At 40.6% G+C, this 25,015-nt stretch overlaps 1 protein-coding gene across 4 annotated transcripts in view; it reads left to right on the plus strand.

Moving 5' to 3' along the window:
• The window catches only part of TBCD (tubulin folding cofactor D), a 256,152-nt gene that overhangs the window by 228,498 nt on the left and 2,639 nt on the right, over window positions 1-25,015 (plus strand). For all 4 annotated transcript variants that reach the window (XM_054047295.1, XM_054047293.1, XM_054047291.1 and 1 more), the window contains exons 36-39: window positions 4,231-4,320; window positions 5,425-5,512; window positions 18,561-18,670; window positions 22,004-22,088. In XM_054047295.1, coding sequence (XP_053903270.1) covers window positions 4,231-4,320; window positions 5,425-5,512; window positions 18,561-18,670; window positions 22,004-22,088 — 373 coding nt within the window. The remainder of the gene's footprint in view (window positions 1-4,230; window positions 4,321-5,424; window positions 5,513-18,560; window positions 18,671-22,003; window positions 22,089-25,015) is intronic.

A 25,015-nucleotide genomic window follows, 5' to 3' on the forward strand; every position in this document is an offset into this window, starting at 1 on the left:
TTTGGAAAAGACAGTGGAAAGCATTCTCATAGCTCTGTCTAACTGACTTTTAGTGCTCATGAAATGTGCTGGGCTGACAATGCTAGGATTCTTTAGTATATACTGGACAAATACATCACTTGGCAGTTTCCCCAGAACTGTCCTGTCAGTATGCTTCAACCCTTACTAGATTGATAACCTATAAGGTTGAGAACGGAGCTGAATCTTCATAATCCATTAAGTCCTTTGCACCTCTGCTGAGGTTGCCAACAAGGAGGCCAATTACCTCCTTGGACACCTGCTTAATAGGAAATGGCATAACCCAACTCTTTCCCTAGGTGACCAAACTGCTGCCAGTAACAACTTTCATTTTCTGTTGCCCTTGGCCAGGTTTGAATCTGTGCTATTGAGGTGAAAAGTCTGTTTGCCATTTCTCATTCACCATCTAGTCTCCTTTTCCCCCCTCTGATAGCTGCAGTACTTTTCCATTGAAGTGTAATGGTTCCTCTGTGCAGGCACACACTGTTCCATAAAACTCTGAATTTTAACCTAATAAAAATTGTGAATTTGTATGGAATTCATATTCACCCATATGGCCTCTTCACCATTCCTCTTCATTTTAAAGAATAATGTAATTCTGGCTGGACCGTTAGTTGGTCAGGAATGGTGGCAGAGGCCAAGGCTAGCACATTTGAACAGTATTTTTAAAGTCCATCATAGTCTAGGCCCTGTGTGGCAGGGTTTTCAAAATGCTTGCTGAAGGCTGATCCTGCAAGATGCTTAGTGATTGATGTGAGTGGGAGATGGGGAGCATTTGGCATCTTGCAGGACTGGGCTGTAATACAACAGGCTCAGATTGTGAATCTCTTGCCCTCAGGAGTAGTTCCATTGAAGAAGTATCTAATTCCTGGAGTTAAAAATACTTAGACGTATTCTAGCATACAGTACCTACTAAGTTTGAACAGAATAGTCTCTAAATCATCATTCCATTGCTATAGTGTGCACCTGGCAACATCACATAAGTAGTATCTGTATAGTAACTCCTCACTTAAAGTCGCACAATGCTCCCTTATAATGTTTGTCCACTGCTTGGAGAAAAAGCAGCCCATTGGAGCTAGCTGGTGGGGGCTTGGAACCAGGGTGGACCGGCAGCCCACCATCCGCTCCCCGCTCCCCTAAGTTCCCTGTGCAGCAGCCGCCCAGCAGGCTATCAATTGCCAGCAGTTAGCTGTCTCTACCCCCACTGCCATGTACTGCTCCTGCCCTCTGCCTTGGAGCTGCTCCCGGGAGCCTCCTGCTTGCTGTGCAAGGGGGGAAAGAGGTGCTAATGGCAGGGTCTCCCCCTGCTCCTGCCCCCCGCTTACCCCATCTCCGTAGAGCAGGGGGGACACGACAGGGCTCAGGATGGAGGGAGCTTTCTGGCAGCAGCAGCTGTCTCAACTTGCTGATCTACTTAAAAAGGCAATATACCTAGAGTGGGGTCAGTGTACTTAAAGGGGCAATGTGCATCTCTCTCTATCTGCCATGCTGTTTCCCCTCTCTCCATTTGTGCTGCCTTGTAGAGTGTGAGGCTACATTAACAACAATGTGTTAACCCTTGAGGGCTCAGTCGAGTGCTAGTTCATCATTTAGCCAGTAAGGCATTCCCTGGGAAATATCCCACCCTCTTCCAATCCTCTGACTTCACCATCTCAGCCAAGCTTCACAATCATTGCTGTGCACAGTATTAAATTGTTTGTTTGTTTAAAACTTATACTGTGTGTGTGTGTAAGTGTAATATATATATAAATATATTCTTTTGTCTGGTGAAAAAAATTTCCCTGGAACCTAACTCCTCCCCCCCCCCCCAGCCCCCATTTACATCAATTCTTATGGGGAAATTGGATTTGCTTAACATCCTTTTACTTAGTCACATTTTTCAGGAACATAACTACAACATTAAGCGAGGAATTACTGTATGTGTTCAGCTATTAGGGCCTCTCATTTCTAAAACCATCGATATAACAGTTTGCAGAAGGTTTTATAAAGTGCCATAAGATGGCATGTGTCATTACTGATGTGGCTCTTAGATTTTAATACTACAGGCGATTCTTTAAGTAGTGGTAATTCCATTCCTTAATAGAGCCTAAGCTGAAAAGGGCACAGCATGGCTCTCCTCTGATTTCAAGACCACCCCAAGTAATGTCATGACTGATCTAATTGAAATGCAGCTCACCTTAAAACAAAAATTCTTTTTGCAGGAACACGTGTGCCCAATTTGCATAATGTAAAGACTTCAGACTGATCTCTTTTCCCCAGATACTGATTCTGTTTCTGCTGGAACCATGCCCACACAGAAGAAGGAATTTTCTCAATTTCCTTTAAAGAGGCCAAGCTATTTGAGTCATCTGAGATCACATATAGGTTAGGTTTAGTTATTACAAATGTGAAATTGGCAGATGACAGAAAGGAAAGTGGGTCTGTTTTAAACACCAAATGCTGCACATAAGGTTACATGTACTAAATTTTTTCCAGATGCTCTGTTCCAATTGGCCTCTTTGTTGCTGTGCTTTTCAGCAATGTCTATATTGTTGAATCAGTTTAAAATCTCACCTAATTCACCATATTGCTGTTATCCTGTGCTGAAAGGCAGGCACGCACTGCAGATACTGTAATTAAACTCCTGTAACTTTCAGCCAGGCTGGAAAATAGCCTTGTGTAATTTGCCAGCCCAGGAAAAGATACCTAGCCTTTTATTATTTAACAACACACACAGTTCATCCCACGCATACAGCCATACTCATGTAGTTAGGGATTAATACACACACCTACCTACCTACCTGCCTAAACATACACCCTTGGACATTGATACACATGAACTCTCAAATTCATGCATGCATGTACACCATCCCCCTCAAATGTCTCACACATGCACACTTCTCACCAACCTCACTCTCTTTGCAGGGTTGGAGCAGAGCTGATGTGACTTGTGGCTATGGTGGTGGCGCAGAACTTACCACTGCACGCCTCTGAGTTAGAGATCTTAGCCACTTCAACATAACTACACCAGTACTTTTTCTGAAATTACCTTTTAAAATAATGTAAAGCATACTGACGCCTGTTGTATGGAAATTATAACTTTATCATTCCTCTCACCTTTGTATTGTGCAAAATAGATAAATTATATTGTACACCTTAATCTTATTTTTAGATCCACAGTTTAAATCAACATAACAGAGAGAAATGTCTGGATTTTGCTTTATGCTTTTCATATGTAGTACAGTGGAGGTTTCCTAAATGCACAATCTAGGAATTTCTTTGCCAGTGTTACTTTTTACTAAACAAATATGAAATGGTTTCATGCTACATTTATGACACAGCAAATTACTCTGCTGTTTGTTTTTTTATCAGATGCCTAAGAGTATTGAGCAGAAGATTAAACAAGTTATGCTGCAAATATAAGGATATATTCTAAGGGCCCATGAAATATGAACAAACAGAATATTAAACAACACTGTTTGTGTAAGCATCTGGGAAAGAACTGTGAGAACCACATTTCCCATATGGTGTGTGGAAAAAACACACTTGCTAAATATATTTCAAGATGGTGTCAAACTGTACTGCATTTAGCAGTAAAGCTTTGGAGAACTGCAATCCGAGGAATCACTAAGAGATCATGACAGTACAATAGTTTAAAGTGCATTGATCATCACTTGATGCAAAAAAAAAAGTTTTCGATGAATTTTAAAACAGCAGGGGATGATTAAGGGCTAGGTAACAGCAATGCATAACATAAATAGATTTTTATGTGGCTATAGAATGTTTTCTCTCTTCCTTTGCATTTCTGATCCAACACAGGTTGGTAGTAATAACAAGACGTGGCATCTAATTGTTTGGTGGCATATGTGGAATGAATTTGGTTATAGTTCATTCCCCCAGTGGACAGGTAACCGCAGCACAAAACAATTAGCATTTATTTCTCTCTTGTCACTATAGAGGTCAGTGATTGAGTAAGCATTGAGGCTGAAGTAAATTCTCACCATTAGAAAGGAGGTCCTTCAAGAAAGGGGTGAATCAGATTGGCAGAGCATTGTGGGGGAAGCTTCCTATACTGCTGTCTGTTCTGTATTTGTTGTATGAATAATACTATTAATCTGGCACCCTCCACGACAACTATATTCATTTAGAAATAGAACTCTTTTAGGTTGACATTCTGTTAAAATCTGTGCGCCTTTTAAATTAATAACTAAAATAAACTTTTAAAAATTTCAGCCATCCGTTTTCTTTGAAGTTACTTACTCTATGCAAAGAAGAGATCAAGAAATCCAAAGACATTCAAAAACTTCGCTCCAGCATTGCAGTGTGAGTTTGTATAAAAAAATCTTCCTTTTTTAATTCAGGGAATGGAGATTTAACTTCTGAACATAGAGTGGTGGGGTGGAGTGATTGGAGAATTGTTCTCCTTTTTCTGTTTGTCATTAAATATATCTGAAAAAAACACATGTGAATGAATGTAACTGAAAGTTTCCATGATATTTATAAGTGTGTTTTAAGAAAAGCACACACAAAGAATCAGTAAAGATTTGATTCCAGGTGTCCCCAACCCAAATGATTAAACTGCTGGTGCCCTAAGGGGTGGGTTAAATCATTAGCTTTTTACTTCTGGAGAGCTTGATTCAAATGCTGGCTAGATAACAAACATAATTAAATAAATCACCCTAGATCCTATTTGTGAGTTAGAACACAAAATCAATTTGGATGTTTCTGCTCCAGAGAAAACCACAGCTGGAGTAGCAGGGAGAAGTTGCAAGTCAGGATTGAGGTGCTTCAGCAGCATTGTAGGTGGGTGGGTGAGATCATGGGGCTGGAAACAGTGATGTTAGTCTGGATTGACGTTCCTTGGCAGAAGTTGGTATGACACTGTCAGTTGTAACTCTACTGAAAGCAGAGGATACAGCTAAGGATATTCTTGACTCAATGTGTCAATGCTCTTAGTCTACCACTAGTTCACTTTTTCTACTCCAGTATTTGAAAGTGTTCTTGAAAGCTTAAAATGAGCAATAAACCATATATCCAAACTATCCTTTACTCCTAACTAAATCTTGCATTAGCTTACACTGTGTCCTTATTTCCCTATGTAAGAGCTTGTTTCACTTTGTGGTGATTTTCACACACATTCTTTGGTGCTGCCTGTCAGTAGTTTTAAAACCATATTTGTTTTTGGCATAGCTGTGTGGCACCCCAGACATTGTTTACTAACCCTTAATGATTTTTACTATACTTTTCTTCAGTTTGCTTTCCCACGGTGGTTGGAAAATAAAGTGATACTTTTTGAGGGAAGCAAAACTTTTATTTTATTTATACATATTTATACATCTTTATTATTAACCTCAACAATAAAATGTACTTTTGTGATTGACTAGTGAAAGGAAACCACTCAAGCTCTATACATTGTTATTTTTCTAGGTTTTGTGGCATGATTCAGTTTCAAGGTGACATGAGAAAGCAAGTTTTATTTCAGCTGTTTCTTCTTCTTTGCCATCCATTTCCTGTGGTAAGTATTGGAGGTTTTGGAGAAAAGAATATTATCTTTTTACCAAGAAATAATGTTGTTAAATACTACTTCAAGTGAAAAGGGATTAAAGTACATTTGACATGTACACATTTTTTAACAGATATTTAAAAACCATATACTTTTGGGTAGGTTTTTCTCTGGATGTTACTCATCTGAAATCTTAGTTCCTGCTAGTTCTTTACCTTATTGATTTGCTTGTATGTTGTTTCCATATCCTTTCCCCTTTGTCTGAGTCTTTACCCCAAAGCATTTACGATCTAGAAATTGCTGCTGTCCTGTTTGTACAGCCATAATAAATTCTTCCTTGAGTTACTGGCCCTACTGTTGCGCGCTGTGTGTGTGTGTGTGTGTGTGTGTGTGTGTGCTTTTTGTTAGCAGTGCTTTGGATCTGCACCAGCACCCTATGCCTTCTTGTGCTGTGGTATGAGGGAAATATATGGAAGAGTGGCCCACCACTGCTCCAGTTACTTCTCCGCCACCTGTGGTTTAAGATGGAGTATCATAGTTTCCACTTGCTAGCTGATGCAGATTTTTTTATTCTTTTATTCTATTTTATATTTCTTTATATTTTATTATAGCTCAGGCTTGTGGGGGAGGAGGTTACACCTTCCCCTTTTATTTCATGATCCTCCAGCCTTGCAGCCTTTCCTAGTGGGTTATGCCAAAAAAACCACAGGATTCAAGCCCTGCCAGACCTGCCATAGGTTTTCCCCCCTCAGTGATGGGCATTCCAGCTGTCTCTGCTGCCTTGGAGAGTCCCCTGTCCTGTCCATGTGTAAGGTCTGCTCCAGCTTCAAGGACAGATCAACAATACTGAGGAAAGATAGACTGAAACTGTTCCTTATGGAGCATTCCTTGAGAGATATGTGGGGTCCAACACCCTCCTCTCTCTTGATAAATCTGCCTGACCAGCTCAGAGCACTCCAGTAATTTCCTTGGCACCAGCTTTATTAAGCAGAGACCTCGGAACAACTTCAGGCTCTTCAATGCTTTTCTAAATGGAAAAGACCCACCTTCCCTGAGAGAGAGCTCAAGAGGGAAATGTCACCCTAAGACCAAGGAGTCAGGCGACTTCACGTCCTTGTGCGGGTCCTGTTGAGGCTTCTACCTTTCCCAGTACCGAGATACTGGGTCTACCAAGAAAGTAAGCCACATACTTAAGTCTTCCAACAAGCAGCCTCCACATGGCATCATTGTTGGTACCAGGATCGGAGCCCTCCAAACACACGGACTTTAGAAGAAATCCACTTCAGCTTCTTCTTCAATACCATCTCCCTAAGGCAACTGCCAACAAGAGCGCACAGCTCTACCATCTCCGGTACCTCTAGATGTGCTTCACCCTGAGGAACTATGCCAGGCCCTAGGCTCACCAGTACCGTTCAGGTTCTTCTCCCATAAGGATCTCCAGACTATGGAGGAGCCCAAATCCCCTCTGCTGAGGGATACCAGGAGGACTTCCAGCCAGTATTGACATACTCTTCAGAGCCCCTTTCAGCGCTGGTGCGTATTCATACAAATACTTAACTGAGGGTTCTGACATGGTCGCTAGTCTGCATTGGCTGCTGACACAAGCCCTGGTACGGGCACCTATAGCTCATCCACTGGATGTGGGAGATGACTCAGAATTCTCCATCCCAAGAGTCCACTGCCTTCCCTTTCCATTCCATTCCATCCTTTCTCCCTCCCTTCAGGTATTTCCTGAAGACAAGACCCCCAGGAACCAATTGACAGATGACCTGTCAGCCTTGACAGGAACATTCCTGAGGTCCCACTCCTTTCCGTTATGTCCCACTCCATTTGGCCTTTTGGAACCCTTGAGCGCCTTATGGTGACCAGTTTTACAGGTGCTCTAACACAGAAGGACCTGCCAAAATCAACTGCCACCTTGATCTTTTTCCCCAGGAAGACCCTCTGAAGAAACAGGAGTAAAGGATAGAAAGATGACATCACCATCCTCCTCCTCTCCATAGGAGGCAGTTATGCCCCTCTGCCTCCTACATGGATGACTTTGAGGCTTTTCAAAACCTAATGAAACACATAGTGCAGAAGCTTTACAGGTCCCTTTGGAGGAAGTATACAAACCTCAGCATTCTCTGGTGGACAGATTGCATACCTCCTCTCAAGGTAAGATCGCTTTAGACATAAATGAGGCCTTACTATCACCAGCCTATATGGTATGGCAGACACCAGCAACCATCCCTCCCACATGCAAAAAGGTTGATAAGTATTGTGTGCAGGCCAAGAGTTTGAAGTATGTATTCTCCCCCCCCTTACCCTAACTCTTTGGTGGTGGTTGTTGTCAATGAAAGAAATAGACTATTAATTCAGATCAACACACTCTGATAAAGAACTTAGGTGCCTGGATCTTCTTGGCTGTTCCTCAGGGTTGGCAAAATATTACACTACAAATTACAGCAACTTTTCACATTTTATTAATCATTTGCATCAAGGGAAGAAGGAGCAACTTCAAGCTCTCATTATGGAAGGACAGATGATCACAAAGGCTTCTCTACAGGCTTTTTCTGACATGGTGGACACAGCTTCATGTTCTGTGACAACTGCTGTAGTCATGCATCAAGTCTCCTGGCTGCAATCTTCTGCCCTTCCCAACAAGGTACACAGTACTGTGGAGAACCCGCCTTTTGATGAGCCTAAGCTCTTCAGTGATGACATAGATCTCTCCACTTGCTCAAAGACCGATTTCTTGGCATCTATATGCCTTCGAAAAGGAGACAATACAGCAAGGCCCAGACAGCACAGCAATCTCGACTAGTCCACTACCCAAACTTCTTAAGACCAGCTGAACTCCCACAATATGGTGCAGGTTCCACAAGAATGAGCAGTCGTCTACAATGACCTCTCAGTTGGCGACCTCTTCCAAATAACCATTTTGACCCATTGGTCGAGGGTCATGAACCGCTCCTTATACTGGATCTTCTGCTGCAGCAACCCATTCTCCATCCACCCTGTAGAGACCACCTCCCATTTTCACCTCAGACAGATGGAGCGAAAGGGTGGTATCAGTGGGCTATTCCATCCAGTTCAGCTCTATCCCTCCTTCCCATCACTAATCAGGGACTCTTCTCACAAGGATCTCTCAAAGCAAGAGATGAATCTCTCATGCTTTTGGGGGCAATTGAATCCCTTCCTCTGGTCTTCATTGTTAAGGGTTTCTGCTTCAGGTATTTTCTAATTCCCAAGAAAAAAGGAGGATGGAGACCAATCCTGGATCTTAAGACTCTGAACACCTTTATCCTTAAACAGTGATTCAGGATGGTCAAGCAGTGAGAATTCTATCTTTACATCCTGGGGACTGGTTCATCGCCCTCAACCTCCAGGATGCGTATTTTCATATAGCCATGCAGCCATTGCATGAGCACTTCTTTAAGATTCATTGTTTGCAAGAACTACTACCAGTACTGTGTTCTACCATTTGGCTTATCAACCACCCCGAGTCTTCACAAATGCCTTCTCAGTCTTTGCGGCCCACCTTTGTTGGATGGGAAATCTTCCATATCTGGCTGACTGGCTCCTCAAGGTACAATCAGCTATCAGAAAGGCCCTGGGCCTCTTACACTCTCTGGCCCTTTGTCTCAACATGGAAAAGTCTACTTTGATACCTATGCAGCCACTCTAGACTCCACAACAGCCAGAACATATCTGCCCACAGACAGGTTTGTCACCATGTCCAACCTCATTTCCACTCTGCAACGCAGCCCACAAAACACTGCAAGTTCAATTTTTGGGCCACTTGGTGGACTGTACATTTGTAAAACCCCATGGAAGACTACACTCCCGATGTCTTCAAGCCTGGCTCAGGTATGTCTGTACTTCCAACAAACACAACCTGTCCAAGTGAGTGTCTGCACCATAGAGAGTCCTCAACTCCCTCAGCTGGTGGAAGGATCCCCCAAAAGGTCTGTGTAGAAGTTCAATTCTTGCATCTTCCCCCCCCTCCCCCCCAGCAGAGATCATCACCACAGATGCCTCCCTGGTAGATTAGGGTGCTCATCTCCAGGACTTTACAGATGAAGGCAAATGGACTTCCCAGGAAACCTCTCTCCATATCAACCTTCTTGAACTCTGAGCAGACATGCACTATCATCACTTCCTGCCCAATATCAGGGTCCACTCAGTCAGAGTAATGATGGAAAAAGGAGCAGTCATAAATTGCCAAGGAGGAGCAAGATCCCAGTCCTTATGTGTGGAGTCAATAAACATATGGAATTGTTGCATATCCCATCAAATAGACATCTAAGTGGTTTACCTGCTGGACTCGCTGAGCAGGAATTCCATCAGGACCACAAGCGAAAGCTGAATGACTCAGTTTTTCAGAAGATTTGACTCCCCTTGTGTTCTCTGGCGATAGATCTTTGTGATGCTCTCCAGCATGAAATGCCATTGCTTCTACTCAATGGGAGAGAACAGTCACAACTTGTTGGGAGATATCCTCTTTCCCTCGGCCTCTCTTTCTGCTGTTTTCTTATCCTCAAACACCGCTACTCCTCAAAGTTCTGAACAAGCTGATACAAGAGAGAGCAGTGATCATTTTCATAGTGCTGTCATGGCCCATGTAGGTATGGTTCCCAGACCAGATATGCTACCTCTGTGTCCATGTCTTTTCTTTCTTCTGACAGCAGACCTTCTGACTCAGGAATTGAGCTCCATAATCCACTCCAACCTCTCATCACTGCATTTCAAGGTGTGATTCCTCTCAGTGGCTCTTGGATATAAAACAAGATTGTTCTCTTGATGACCAGACAGTACTGACGAGTAGTAGAAAGCTATCACAAGGAAAACTTACCTACAGAACATAAGAGTTTCCAAGTCTGGTGCGTCCATATCTCCTTCCAAGTGTCTTATCCTGAACATACTCAATTACCAGCTGAATCTGAGTACTCTGGGTTTGTCACTGAGTTCTGTTAAGGTTCACCCAGCCACTATGACAGCTTTTCACACACGAGTTGAAGGCTTCTCAGGTTTTCACACATCCTACAACTACGAGATTCCTTAATGATCTGTCTAACCTAATTCCTCCTGTAAAAGAGCAAACATCCACCATGTTAGAACCTTAATTTAATTCTTAATACCTTCTCTTAGGAAAAACCTCACTTAAGCCCACAGGGACCTGTTTGTTTCTTCATCTGTCCTTCAAAACCTCTTTCCTCATAGCTGTCATCTTGGCCAGGAGGATAGGAGACCTTAGAAGTGCTTATGGCTGATCCAGCACATATGGTGTACTACCACAATAATTATGCCCCCATTCTTGTTTCCTACTTAGTCTCATTGTGTTTCTATATCAATCAGGGCATTCAGTTACCAATGATTTATCCCAAGCCTCACTCTTCGAAAAAGGAAGCCAGTGTTCATACTCTGGATGTGAGAAATGCTCTTGCCTTCTACTAGATAGGACCAAACCCTTCCAGGTTTCTCCCAGACTCTTGGTTACTGTCACTGAGAGAATGAAGGGGACAGCCAGTCTCCTCCACCCAAAAATAGTCAAAATGGGTTTTAGGTTGCATTTTGGCACATTATGAGGATTCAGGGTGCATACCCCCTCCCCCAGATAATTGCCTATTCCACTAGGCTTAATCCACTTCTATAGCCCTACCTAAAAACATACCCTGCGTGGACATTTGTTTAAAGCCTCCAGCTGGGTGTTTGTACACACATTTTCCCAACGTTATTCTACAGCGTATGCTTCCAGAGAGGATGCATCCTTTAGCAAAGCTGTTCTTCAGTCTGTACCATACCTGCTCCTCAGCTCTCTCCTCTGTAACTGAGGCACTGCTTGGGAATCTCCTTACTAGCACCCATAGGGACAATAACTCGAAGAAGGAGAGGTTATTCAATTGGTACAATAACTATGATTCTTGGAGATTTTTTGTCTCTATGATGCTCCACTACCTTCCCTCCTCCTCTGCTTTGGAATCCTGCTAGGCTTTGAGGTTGAGAAGGAACTGTAGTGGTGGTGTGTCTGCCCGTCACCTATATGCCCTCATACTGGAGCACAAGAGGCACAGGGCAAAGAGACAGACCCATGGGCACTGTGGACAAAAAATTCTGATCAAAAGTGCCTGGGCGCGCACACATCCTCACGTGGAGGACCCATAGGGACGAAACATCACTAAGAACTCCAGTAAATATACAGGTAAGTAACCATATCCTTATTATTCATAATAATGATAGTTACTCAAATTAAACTAGGAAATCACAGGTTCTTAAGAGATTCTTAGTCCATTGAAGCCAAAAATGTGTTAGTCTCATAGGATTGGGCTCATGATTTAACTATCTTATTTTTGGTGAGTCACACAATATGCTGGCTTAGGTGGTTGGGGGTTACTTTTAATTTAAAATAAAATCCTTGGGATATATGGTAGAAGCAGATATTTAAGAATGTTTTTCCCAGAACACTATTAAGTAATGGCGCTGGTGTCCACATGGGAGTATAAAGGCAAGCTAGTCATGCTGGCTTTCTGGCCAAATGGAGAAGGGAAAAGTTAGAGTAGCAAGAATTCAGGTTTCAAAGAAGGTCTAATAATAACCCAAGGAAGGCAAAGAAGAAATTATAGGCTATTTAAAAAAAAAAAATCTGTGCCCATCTGTAAAAACAAAATATCCTTATGAAATAAGAGCGATAAAATATGAAATTGAAACAAACTCTCTAGTTTTTGCTCCATTTTTACCCACCACAATATAGTCTTAAACCAGTAAGTAAACACAAGTTGAAAATGTTGTTCCTAAAATGTAAGTATTTACTGTGCAGAGTATAGTATGATTTTAACCTTAGTTCAAAAGTAAGCAAAATTAGAAAAGAAAATGTTCATTTTTATTGGCTAAACAGAGCTAATCGATATGTTGTCAAAACATTTCAAGACCTCATTGGTTTTCAGGTTGTTTTTGGTATGCTCTCTTGCAGTCATTTCAGCTACTGTGGTGACCACTTCCTTTGCTCTACCCCACACTGCCCCACTTTAGAAACAGCTTTACAATTTATTATTTTACAGCAGAATATAGCTTTAGTTTACATAATAGCTGGCATTTTAATAATAAATACAGAGAGAGAGAGAATGCGTAGATTCAGCAAAATCTCCATAAACATTCCAAGGTGAATGTAGTTTTGTGGAACACAAGGGCCATACTTGTTTTATTGGTTAGGCCACTGGGAAAGCTGTTAACCTGGTCTTCTGGAATCTGGAAAGATTCCAGCTTTTTTACATCTAATACAGATCTTTCTCTCAAAAAACAAACACAAACAACACACTACAGAGTTGTGAAGGAATGCTAAGGGGCTAGAAAGTGAATATTCTAAAAATGGACTTTTGAATTCCTGAACTACAAATTAATCACTCTTCAGTCATTTTCCAGTGCTTTTTTCATTACATCCTAGAAACTCCTAACAGACATCCTTTAAAATTCTATATAATTATTTAATTCTGTAAAGATAATTTTCAAAATGTGTTGGAGAATCCAAGGTCTCTACCTCAGTCTAGCATTTAGATCTGGATCTGGACCCCACCCTCTGTTTGGGATATGTGTGTTGCACCTCCCTTCCCTCATGAAGGCTTCAGATCTTTGCCATGCTGTAGGCGGTCCCTCTCCAAATTTTGTCTTTGATCAGCTTCACAGAGCGGGGCCCAGCTCATCTTCCTGTCCTTCCCCCTCCACCCCCACAGTTGCTAAAGCCAATTTGGTGCAAGAATGAGCTGTCTGCCCCACCCCCCATCTGCTGCTTTCCTATATGTGGTCCTTCTTCTGTATGCTCTTCCTTGCTGGGTGAGGATGAGCAGTCCTCCCAGGAGCCCCCAAAAGAGAACTTGGCCACGATTACGCCCAGCCTGTGGGACAGTTGCTCAGCTAGGGGAAAGGGACTGTGTCTGCTGGGTTGTTGGGGCCTTTGCATCCCCCCACACACAGGGCTGGCTCTAACTTTTTTGCTGCCCCAAGCAGAAAAAAAAAGCGCCGCCCCCCGAACCCCCCCCCACCGAGCGCCGCACCGCCGGAGCCCGCCCGCCCCCCCCGCCGGAACCCCCCTCCCGAGTGCCGCGTCCCGTGCTGCCCTCCCGCAGAGCGCCGCTGAACCCACCCCCCGAGCACTGTGCCCTGCGCCGCCCCCCCCGCCGACCGCCGCCGGAACCCCCTCCTGAGCGCTGAGCCCCGTGCCGCCTCCCTGCCGACCGCCGCGCCGCCGGAGCCCGCCCCCGCCCCCCACCGAGCGCCACCGGAACCCCCCCCACACACCAGCGCCGCCCCCCCGCTGAGCGCTGCCGGAAACCCCCCCCCCCCGCTGAGCGCCGCTGGAGCCCGCCCCCGCCCCCCCACCGAGCGCCGCCGGAACCCCCCACACACCCACACCAGCGCCATGCCTGTGCCGCCGCCCCCCGCCCCCTGCTGAGCGCCGCGCCATGCTCCCCCCGCCGCCCCTTACCAGGTGCCGCCCCAAGCATGTGCTTGGTTGCCTGGTGCCTGGAGCTGGCCCTGCCCACACAACCTGAGGCTCCCTTGGGGCCTCTCTGCAAGAGCAGACAGGGCTATCTTCCAGGGTGGATTTGATTTAAATTACTAGTCAAGAAGACTTAAATTAATCATGATTTCTACATAAAAGTGCATTGTTGTTGGTTGTTATAACCTTAATACATATTCTTCACAACTCAGAGATAGATGTAGGTTTCATTTTTAGAAGGTACACACTATACATTTTTAAAGTGATTTATTTTGAAAACTTTTCAGATTAGTTTTACAGCAATATCAGAAAATGAATCATTGTTTGGTTATTTCATTTACCAAAGGTAATTGAAGCAGATATTTATGAAGTCATTGGGAGGTGAACTATCTCAATTCAACAGGTTAATCATTAATATTTGGAGGATTTTCTTGCAATGCAGTTTTAGGAGGAGAACATCACCAGACAGACATTTTAATTGTTTTATTTAACTAAAACAACAAAGTTATGTATTCTGGATTTTTTTCTTCAACAGCAAACATATAATATTTTAACAAAACAAGCCTATGGATTTTTGAATTTTTTAAAATCAGGTTTGTTTTTGTTAAAATTGTTTTTAACTAAAATAGTTAAACGAAATATTAAAAAAAAAAATTAAATTGACTATGTCAGCCAGGTCAACATGAGAAACTTAAAATATTGGCCTCTGCAGCTAAATCCATGGTCTTCACCTTATTTTCCTGTTTGTTCATAATCTGGAAAAGAAAAACAAGCTTTCCTGCTTTTTCAGGTCCCAAACGATTTCCTAATTTGGAATGAATTAGTCCAAAGGAAGAAAATATTCTTTCTACACCGGCAGAAGAAGCTACTGCTGTTAAAAGTGAGATTATCACTTCAACAGTCTCTGAATCCAAGTGCTTAAGTGACTTCCACCAGTTCACTGGTGTGACTTTCTTTAAAACATCATCAGCAAATATATATTTCTTGAATGGTTCTTATTCCCAAACTGGGTCTCTTTTACGGCTTGCTGTCATTATAGGTTTTCCCTTTTAGTGAGAGAATGGTATGGTAGATCTCAAATCAATGAAGGCTGCACTCAGAAAGACTTCTAGAATATGCTGCTCAAGCAGTTCCACTTTTGTTTCTACTGCCTGTCCCTCCCTTCTCACATTTATCTCCAGACTTCTTCTCCTTGTCCAGATCTATTCCGCCCCCAACAATCTTCTATTCATTGAACTTTTTGAAACTTTGCACTTTTAGAGAGAGGTAAGGGATTGTCTCTGTGTACACAAATTTGCAGAGAGACAATAGGGTTGAGGTCTGTTATTTCTTACCTCTATATATTATTTCTTTAATAACATGTTTGCTGTTAACAAGCATGTTATCTCTGGAGATACAAATCCACAGTTTGAGAACTGCAAAACTAAGCATCTCTGATAGTATCTGCTAGACTGAGCACTGAGTCCCATTGGGTAGATAAAAAGATTAACATAAATAATCTATACAGAAGCCCCTGGAATCCCATAAGATTGGGTCCCTAATCCATGAACTATTGGAACTCATTTACAAAACTTTTCTTAAACATTACATGAATATATTGTCTCATATTATAGAATTAGAATTTATAATCCCTATTCCATGATGAGATATCGTTGAGCTATAATGTATCTTAATTAAAACTATCTTTGGATAGGTTTTTCCCCTCAAAAAGCATTTTATCAAAAAAAAAAAAAAAAAAAATCATTGTTATCCACCCTGCTGCTGTCTTCTCCAATCAGACTTGGTAGGGGTAAGTCTGAATATTTCCCCCACCACTGTCTTGTCCCTTCACATCTGCTCAAATGGAAAATAGTCACTTGGCAAGGAGTCTGGTGTCCTCTCCAACCCCAACTCAGCCCACTCAGGAAGGTCCCCCTATATGTCCTCCACATTGGACATGACTTGCTCAGAAACCCCCTGTGGGTTAAGACTCAAAGGGGAGTACTGCCCTCAGAAAAAGGGACCAACATCCTGATCAAAGAAAACTAAATGAGAGGTGCAACTCCAATATCTCCAAGAGGGGAGAAGTCACTCCCAGAAAGGAAGTGATTGGGCTGCAAACTTTCTAATCAAGTTAATCGTCACATCTGTCATGACCTTTGTAATAAAAATAAATAAATAGACATAATTTTAATTCACCTCCTGAAAGTAAATTCATATGGCAACATTTCAGAAACAAATGCCTTTTTTTAAAATTGCAGATCTGCAACTATACAATAAAGACACTCATCCAAGGATCTTTGGTGTAACTTTAAAATCCAAATAGTCCATACTAAATCTAAGAATCTAAACCAACTCCAGTGAGAACTTTTAAATACAGCATAAGATGGGGATTTCAAAAGCACACACCTTTGGCCTAAGTCTGCTGCCATTGAAGATGATGGTCAAATTCTCATTGACTTCAATGGGAGCAGAGTTAAACCAACACTGAGAACTTCTGAAACTTGCTCACACAGCTTGTATGTCAGTATGTTCATTATAATCCCGTATTTTTAAATACCATATTAACATATTATCAATATCATCAGTAACTACCCAGGTATACCCATCTTACCTATTATCAGTTGCCTATTTATCTCTCTGCAGATTTAGGTCCCCATTCAGTATGGTGTATTCCAAATTTTAAGCATGTGAATAGTCCCATTGGAATTGAGTAGAACTACTCATGTGCTTACAGTTGAGTCCCTGCTTTAGTAATTTTTTGAATTGGGCTGCTATCTATGTATCTTCCTATAAAGACAAACTCCTTTTTAAACATAAATAAATGTTAAGAAAACAACAACCCTAAACAATACTTAGCAGTAAAAGTTGAATGTAGGCTGAAATTTAGCTTACAAAATCTTAAACCCAGGGTGATCTTAAAAAAAAAAAACAAAAAAAACAAAAAACAGTTTAGACTGTTTTAAATTGATGAGGTTAATAATATTCAAGTGTAATCTTGTCTCATAACTCCAAAGTGGCTTAAATTTTGAAAAAGAAATTTAATTACTGTTGCTGTTTTCAAAAATACAGTCATCTGAATCATTTAACATATGAAGTTTCCTACTGTGTTTGCACAGGAAGTAGTTTTCATAAGTAATATTACTACATATGCTTAATGTACCTTCCAAAATCCATATTTACAGTACACAGTATATGGTGATATAACAGTTGTAAAGGAGTCATTATAATCTGTTGTGTAAATAATATATGATTTTAAAATGTTTTAAACAGGTATTTACATGGTAAACCAGAGTAGCGTATTGTAATAACACTTTCATATTCCCACGAGACAGTATTTTGTGGCCTCTAGTTACTTGCTTATTTAAATATTGACTAAATGCAGAAATCCCTCTGCTTAAACAGTTGTTATGCAAGTCAAAAGTGAAGAAATTCAAAGTTCTTTCAAATTGCATCCTTCCGTTTTTGTTCTCTGCCCTGAGAGGTGCCAGAGTAGATGGATGAGGAACCATGCTGGCATAAAGGGAGTCACTTGGACCTTACATATACCAGGAGATAGGGACTAGCTGTTACAGGGATCTCCAGGTGCCTTGATCAATGCTTGGATTTCATTGATGAAGCAAGGCAGTGTGTGTTGAATAGATACTGGATGGAGCAGATTGGGAAGCATCACCTATTGCAATTAATTACTTCCAAACAAGCTGGGAGGTTCCCTGTCTTCTGTAGTAGAAAATAAGGTATTTATGGTTCTGAACAGTTAGATTATCTAAAAATGTGTTGTCTTCTAGACTGTTGGCTGTCTATTTGGCTAATTTGTCCACAACTAAGTATATACCAGCACAGAATAGAAGGCAAATAATATGAACCTTTTTTTTGGTGTCCTAAAAGTAAGTATATCTGTCTGTACAGTAGTGTTCTACAACATTGCATGAACATGCTAGAGAAGAACATGATATATTCTACAATGAATACGTGAGTATGCATCTATAGAATATAACTCTCAGAATTTTAAGCCACATTTTGGGGAACTACAGGAAATATTAAGGAGATTTTTTTATATGCAAATCCAAATTATATTGCTAGTTCTGCCAAAAAAAAATGCCTATCTGACTCTCTACCTTGGCATTCCTGTCTGTAAAATCAGGGATATACTTCTCTGCCTCATAGATTTGTTGTGAGGGTACTATTTGTAAAGCACATTGCAATTCTTTAGCATCTTCCGTCTGAGGAGTTCAAAGTATTAAAGTAGAACATAAATCATCAAATAGCCATCTCTGAATAAGTGATTTCATCTTAGGAGCTCCACACATTTAATAAACATTACACTCACAACCTTCTTTGAGATACAGAAGACATGCTAGAATATCAATGTGCAAATTACAGCAGGGAGGTGAAGTCACTTTCCCCAGGTTCCACAGCATATCACTGGCAGACTCAGGAATATCACTCCTAGTTCTGCATTCTGAACATTTATACAACTTTCTCCACTGAAGTATTCTGAAAATACTGTTAATAACAACTGTAACTAACACGTAGCTCTTATGTAGCAGTCTGGATAATTTCACTGTTTTCAGCAACTAAAAATTATCTCTGCCTTCTCTCTAGATAAGGAAAACAACAGCTAGTCAAGCATATGAAATGTTGATCACCTACAGTGATATTGTCGATCCTGATATTCTGGATGAGGTCATGACAGTACTTAGTGACACCAACTGGTAAGTGAATTCATTGTCAGAGAAATGTTTAATAATAAGGCCAATTTTAATAATTCTCATATCTATAAAATATTTGTTCATGAGGAAACGTGGAAAAGGAACTGTAAACGACGTGGTATCTGTAACAAGATCCACTTATCGCTTTATACATGTTTTTTAGGCCAAAAAGGATGTTGCTGAAAGGGACCTTCCTGCCCTGAAAGCTTGTATATTCTATATTGGTGGTAAATAAAGGTGTTATGAGTTTTATTTTTACTTGTCCAATGGTGTTTACTAAAATACCCATAATTTCGAATAAAGAAAAAGGGGAGGAAATCCTGGCAGTTCTTTGTGATACAAAAAAGAAAAGGATTGTGGAAACAGACAAACCTCAATTGCAGACCCATTTTCTTAGCATTTTTGAGCACTTGCAGTACTCTGAGAAAGGGGTGGTGTGTGGGCAAAGAGTTGAACAGTGTCATCATGAGAAGAATTACTCATATTTTCCTATGAAATATAGGCTTCAGAAATGTTGAAACCTCCTTCAAACAAATATTTTGAAATAGAGTCTGACATTCCCCAGTGGAACTTTCATATTGTAGTATCAATTAAGTAACTACATTAATAATATAATTTAAACTATCTTCTGTTGTCTTCGTCATTAAATCTCTTCTGGAAAGAAGACCTTGCATACAATCATGAATTAATATAGCTGAATGTACCACAACTACTTGCCAGGATTTTGAATCATTTCTGTTACTCTATTAGAACAACTCTTGTATCAAATGCTCTGCTGTAATGGCAACATTGTCTTGTCCATGCCAGGTGCAGTGGGTTATCACTGACCCAAAGGTAGTAAAAGTGTCAATCAGAGGTAGTGTGGGCTCAGTTTCTGGTTGTAGTCTTTCACTTGAAATTCACCTAGTGGTGAAAAAAGGGACTTCTAGCAGTCTTCTTACACACAAAAAAACCAGGGGTTCTCAAACTGGGGGTCGGGACCCCTCAGTGGGGTCACAAGGGTATTACAGGGGGGGGTCACGAGCTGTCAGTCTCCACCTCAAACCCTGCTTTGCCTCCAGCATTTATAATGGTGTTAAATATATAAAAAAGTGTTTTTCATTTATAAGGAGGGTCGCACTCAGAGGCTTCCTATGTGAAAGGGGTCACCAGTACAAAAGTTTGAGAACCACTGCAATAAAATAACAGAATAGAAACACATGACTATAGGGAAACTGAATGCTATAAGAACTGTTGATTATATTTATGCTTAAATATTCATTTTTTCACAGCTTTATGTAGCGTTGCATTATAATGAGCCTGAAATATTAATCATTAGGAGAGATAAAGACTCTGACTATATAGTTCTAGATCCACAGAGGGTGCAGGATAGGTGTTTTAAAGGTGTCACTGCTTAAAAGATAAATTAGTTCATTTGCTTTGAGTACCATTTGATGCCCTTTTCCTTAGTTCTGTGAATGCAACAAGTTATGTTCGCATCATTGTATTACAATAGATGTGTTCATGACTTAAACATTTCCAAACTCTCCCATTTTAGTGAATTTTGATGTCTTCAAGGAACAAGTAGACTTAGGGCACTCTTTCACAGTTTCTCTGAAGCCATGTAAAAACACATTGGCGTTAGTCACTGGTTTTGGATAATTGTTCTGCATGAACTTAAGTAGATTTTCAGTTTGCACAGCTTGTTTTTGGCAAGCTAAATGGTGCTGGATCTGAAACTCTGGGGAATTATTTTATGCCACAGTTTAATCTCATTCTGCTCTGAAATTCCTGACTGGTGATAGATTTTAAAATAAATGATGTGTCAGTGTTTAAAAGCTGTCAGTATAATGATTGGCTGCTACTACTTTTCTTAATCTTTCAGTGCAGAATTAGAACAACTATGTGAGCTTTTCTCAGATTTGCAGAATCTATTTCTTTTCAGTCTTCTATTTTGGTTAAATTACCACATGAACTCTACAGTTAAAATAATGTTTCCACAAACTTTTGAAATTGCTCCTCTTGTGTTAATATCTTTCAATATTCACTGAAAGTTAAAGATTGTTTAGCTATTTTGGCATTAAATCCCTCTTTCATCTCCATAAATTGTGAAGAAGGGAGGGAGCAGTGGCTGTTGCTACATCATATACAGAAATAATGCTGAGACAAGCAACTGGTTTGAGAACAATGTTGTTTGTATTGTAGATTCCCCTTTATTAATTTGTCACTGAAGTAATCAAACTAAAGCAGGAATATTAAAATCAAAATCATTACAGAAAATATGGTTGTTACAGGTCTGGTCTTAAATTAGTCAGCCATCAGAACCCTGCCTTGTACTCACTAAAATTATGTGGCTACCTGCCAGTTCTATTCTCTGTTGGTCCAGTACTTAGACTTCTATTTGAATTTGGCATGTATACTAATACTTTGAAATTTAAGACAGAGTTCTAGATTAGTTGGTGTGCGCTGGTTTCACCTGGGGAGACTTGGTAGATAAAGCAGTTGAAGAATGTACTGTCATGTTTATTAAAGAAGACTTATGACACCTTGCAGGGGATCATCAAGAGTATGTTAAAATTCTCAAACTCTCTGGGCACTACAGGAATGACTTTATACTTCTGAATTAAAATAAATCTGTGTTGACATCAGGAAGCTGAACCAGCCTCAAATATTTGGTAAAAAAGACAATAACCAGGATATGCATGTTTGAAATATTCTCCCTGTTAGAACTACCATGGGTTTAGGGTACAATTGTTACATTATAATATAACAAAATGTGCCTTTTGTTTTTGGCTCAAAGCAAGTTTGCAACTTGCCAAAGTTGTCAAGTATCTTTGAAAAAGGCCAGAGGTATTCAACATGTAGATTGTGTGCACCCTTTTCTGTAGTACTGGAATCAGTTTTGTCCTCCCTAGAGAATTAAGTCACTGGGTATGAGACTATATACCATAGCTACCTTTACAAAATCAAAATGATATACATGGTTGTGTCAGAGGTACCAAAGGTTTCCCTTTATTTTGGGCTCGGAAATACCTTCAGTATCGAATAATCGTTTAGGGACAATGACGCTTCTAGGAGACATACTGTTAAGAGTCCTCTGGTTTAATGCAGTGCAGTAAAAATGTTATACTTTTTTTGTATCAATCAAATCAGAATTTATTAAGAGTAAATATGTTTCACTATACTTTGAAAGGATACTGTATTAAGAATACAGTTAAACAGTAAATAGTATTGTCAAACTGTTCATTAAGCTTTTCTTTTCATTGCATGTTACAAATTGAGTTACAAAAATTATTTTCTTTTTAGATGGACTGAAAGCATGAACATTAAAAGGAATTCTCTTATCTTCCCTTGTAGGGATGCTGAATTACCACTAGTGAGAGAGAAGCGCAACTATCTCTGTGACCTAATGAAAGTGCCGAAACCGCAACTAGTGTCCAAGGTAGAGTGTGGAGTTTTTGCTATAGAATTTTCCTGAAGAAACAAAATTAGAAGCATCAGTTATTTTACTAAATATTCTGTACTTGTTAATGACATCTAGAAATCCGAGCCCCATGGGATTGTGCTACAAGCCTAAGACATAAGTACAGAATGTATGGAATTGTCTAAAACAGTTTTTATAAAACCCTCCAATCCAATTCCTTGAAAACATTCCAGACTTCTGGTGTAAAGCTCAACTTACTAAGACAATGCAAGCATGAAATAATGTAGCACAGATGCCTGTGTGTACAGTGTGTGTGTCTATGTTTTGTGGAAAAGAATGGTAAGAATTTCCCCTTCAAATTTAATAGCAAAACTAAAATTCCATGACTTATGTGACTTCCTATAAATTGATTCTGCATTTAGGACAAAAAAGGTATTGAAAGATTCAGGAAAGTTATATTCTAAAACCTAATAATAAATAAAGCACTCCTGAGAAGTGACGACATGTAACCTTAGGAAAGAATTTCCTTACTCAGTTTAATGTACATATGATGGGCCAGATTTGCAGAAGTATGCAGCATGAAGCCATAACAGTTTTGAGTACAGCTCATCTTCCACAGGAGGAGAACTCTGTTTTGATCACTGTGACCCTAAGCCAGAAAAGCATGAGAGAGGATCTTTTCCTTCAGATATGTCAGACAATGGGGAGGAAGATGTTGGCCACCAGGATAAGCAGGCTCAATAGAACCAAGGACGAATATTAAATACACTTGTCCTCCCCCTTCATGCAAATTGTTAGGGAGACATAGAAAATGGTTCAGGTGGCAGGCCCTGAAATTCTACAAGGTCACTCAAAGGTGCACTCTTCACTGTCTAAACTTGATGCAATAGATAATTCCTGCAGAGGGAGTTTTCTTACTAAAGGACCTTGCAGGCATAAAGATAGATGCTGTTCTTAGAACAGATTTCAGCAGCCCTACTGTCTCTAGGAAGCACATGCCTGCTAGTGCTACAGTGTCCTGCTGTGATGAATTAAAAACTTCTACCCTCAGACCAAAGAAGAACTCACTGATACCTAAAGAAATACCTTTAGCTGCTGCATTCATAAAAAGAGGATGCATGGACTCTCAGTTGTCCTGGCCCTAATTCTGGACTTAAGCCCTGATCAGTGTAAAATTTATCCGCATCTCAAAAGTCTTAGTTGGAATCCCATTCATGGAGAAGCTTGATAAGATGGTAACATATTATATGAACAAAGTATTAGTTTCCTATTCTTGTGAGATCAGAGACAGACGGGGCAGAATCTCATTTCAGTCCTATTCACAGCAAAAGTAAGAGTAGAGATTCTTCCTGTTCCAGGAGAAACACCTAGGCTCAGAGTTTGGATTTTATGTAACTTTTCTTCCAATCTGAACAGAGTGACTGCGATAGGGCCTGCTTCCCTTCAAAAATAGGACCCAGGTTAGGATATCCTGTGTTGCAGGCATCCGATTCCAATCCAGTTCAGAGAGATGATAGTGTAAGATGAATATTATCTGGAGCTTCAGGCTCTGCAGCTTCAACAGATGAGAAACAAACCACACCAAAAGCAATAGAGCTTGTCCCTTAAGGCACTTCCAGGGCTCTCTTCCATCATCATCATTGAAGAAAGGTATCAGGAAGAGTATTGGACTGCAAGAGTATGAACAGCCTGATGAAGAAAAATTTCAGGACTACTGTAGTCTTTCTGGAAGATCTAGCAGACATTTACCTCCATATTCCAGTGAGATTCTCAAATAGGGTGGAGCATGCACTGGGACATATACTTGAAGTATAGCTAATAATTCTGAACAAAAATAATCCAACCAAAATGTAAAGGCGAAGTTCTTCATCAGGGAAGCGGACCAAAAATTGCTGGGACTAGACTCTAGTTCACAGATGGTCAAATCTCTGCTCTCCCCACTTCAACTATTGAGAGGATCAAGGGACACCAAGAATGCTGGGATAGTTGAGCTTCCACAGAGGTCTCCACTCCATTTTCCCAATTGGTAGGATTTCCTACACCGGAGCTGTATGCTGCATCTCATTGTAGACAGCTAGGTTTTTAAGACTTGCAGGTTCTCCATCTCTTTTGCCCGTGTGAGACTTGAGACAACATGCTGTCACTTCAATATTGCAAAGTCAGAGCAGTGCTCTCAATCTTTCCAGACTACCATACCCCCTTCAGGAATCTGAGTTGTCTTGCGTGCTTAAAAATTACTTGTTTACAAAATCGTCACAGCCACTATTATTGAAAAATGGCTTACTTTATCATTTTTACCATATAATTATAAAATAAATCAATTGGAATATAAATATTGTACTTACATTTCAGTGTATATAGAGCAGTGTAAACAAGTCAGTGTGTCTCTGAAATTTTAGTTTGCACTGACTTCGCTAGTGCTTTTTATGTAGTCTGTTGTAAAACTAGGCAAATACCTAGATGAGTTGATGTACCTATCCCCTAGAAGACCTCTGTGTACCCCTGGTTGAGAACCGCTTTCTTAAAGGATGGCCTAGACTTGGCCTGCAATCACTTTGCATTCAACACACTAGCTCATCTACATTTCTAGGTACATCACCAAATGATATTGAGGTTCCATAGAGTAGCATATGTGGCCAACCAGCAGTCAAACCTCTTCCCTAGCTAGATTCGGTCTACAATGCAAAGACCCTCACATTCAAACTTATGGCATTTTATTCCTTTCCCATAACGATATGCTTCTTCATTGCAACCATGTGAGCTAGAAGAATTTTCAAAATCTTCATTCTCAGATACTACCCATAATGCATCTTCTGTGAGGACAAGACAGGTCTTAATCTTGAGTACAGATGACTCTAGGGTAATTCTTCTTTTGTTTTTCCCAAAGTCTCAACACCATGTGGCAGATCTGAGACGAGCAGTTCAAGTATTCCTTAGTAGACTCA

The sequence above is a fragment of the Malaclemys terrapin genome, chromosome 13 (assembly GCF_027887155.1).
Source record: "Malaclemys terrapin pileata isolate rMalTer1 chromosome 13, rMalTer1.hap1, whole genome shotgun sequence".
In the NCBI taxonomy this organism is placed as follows: Eukaryota; Metazoa; Chordata; order Testudines; family Emydidae; genus Malaclemys; species Malaclemys terrapin.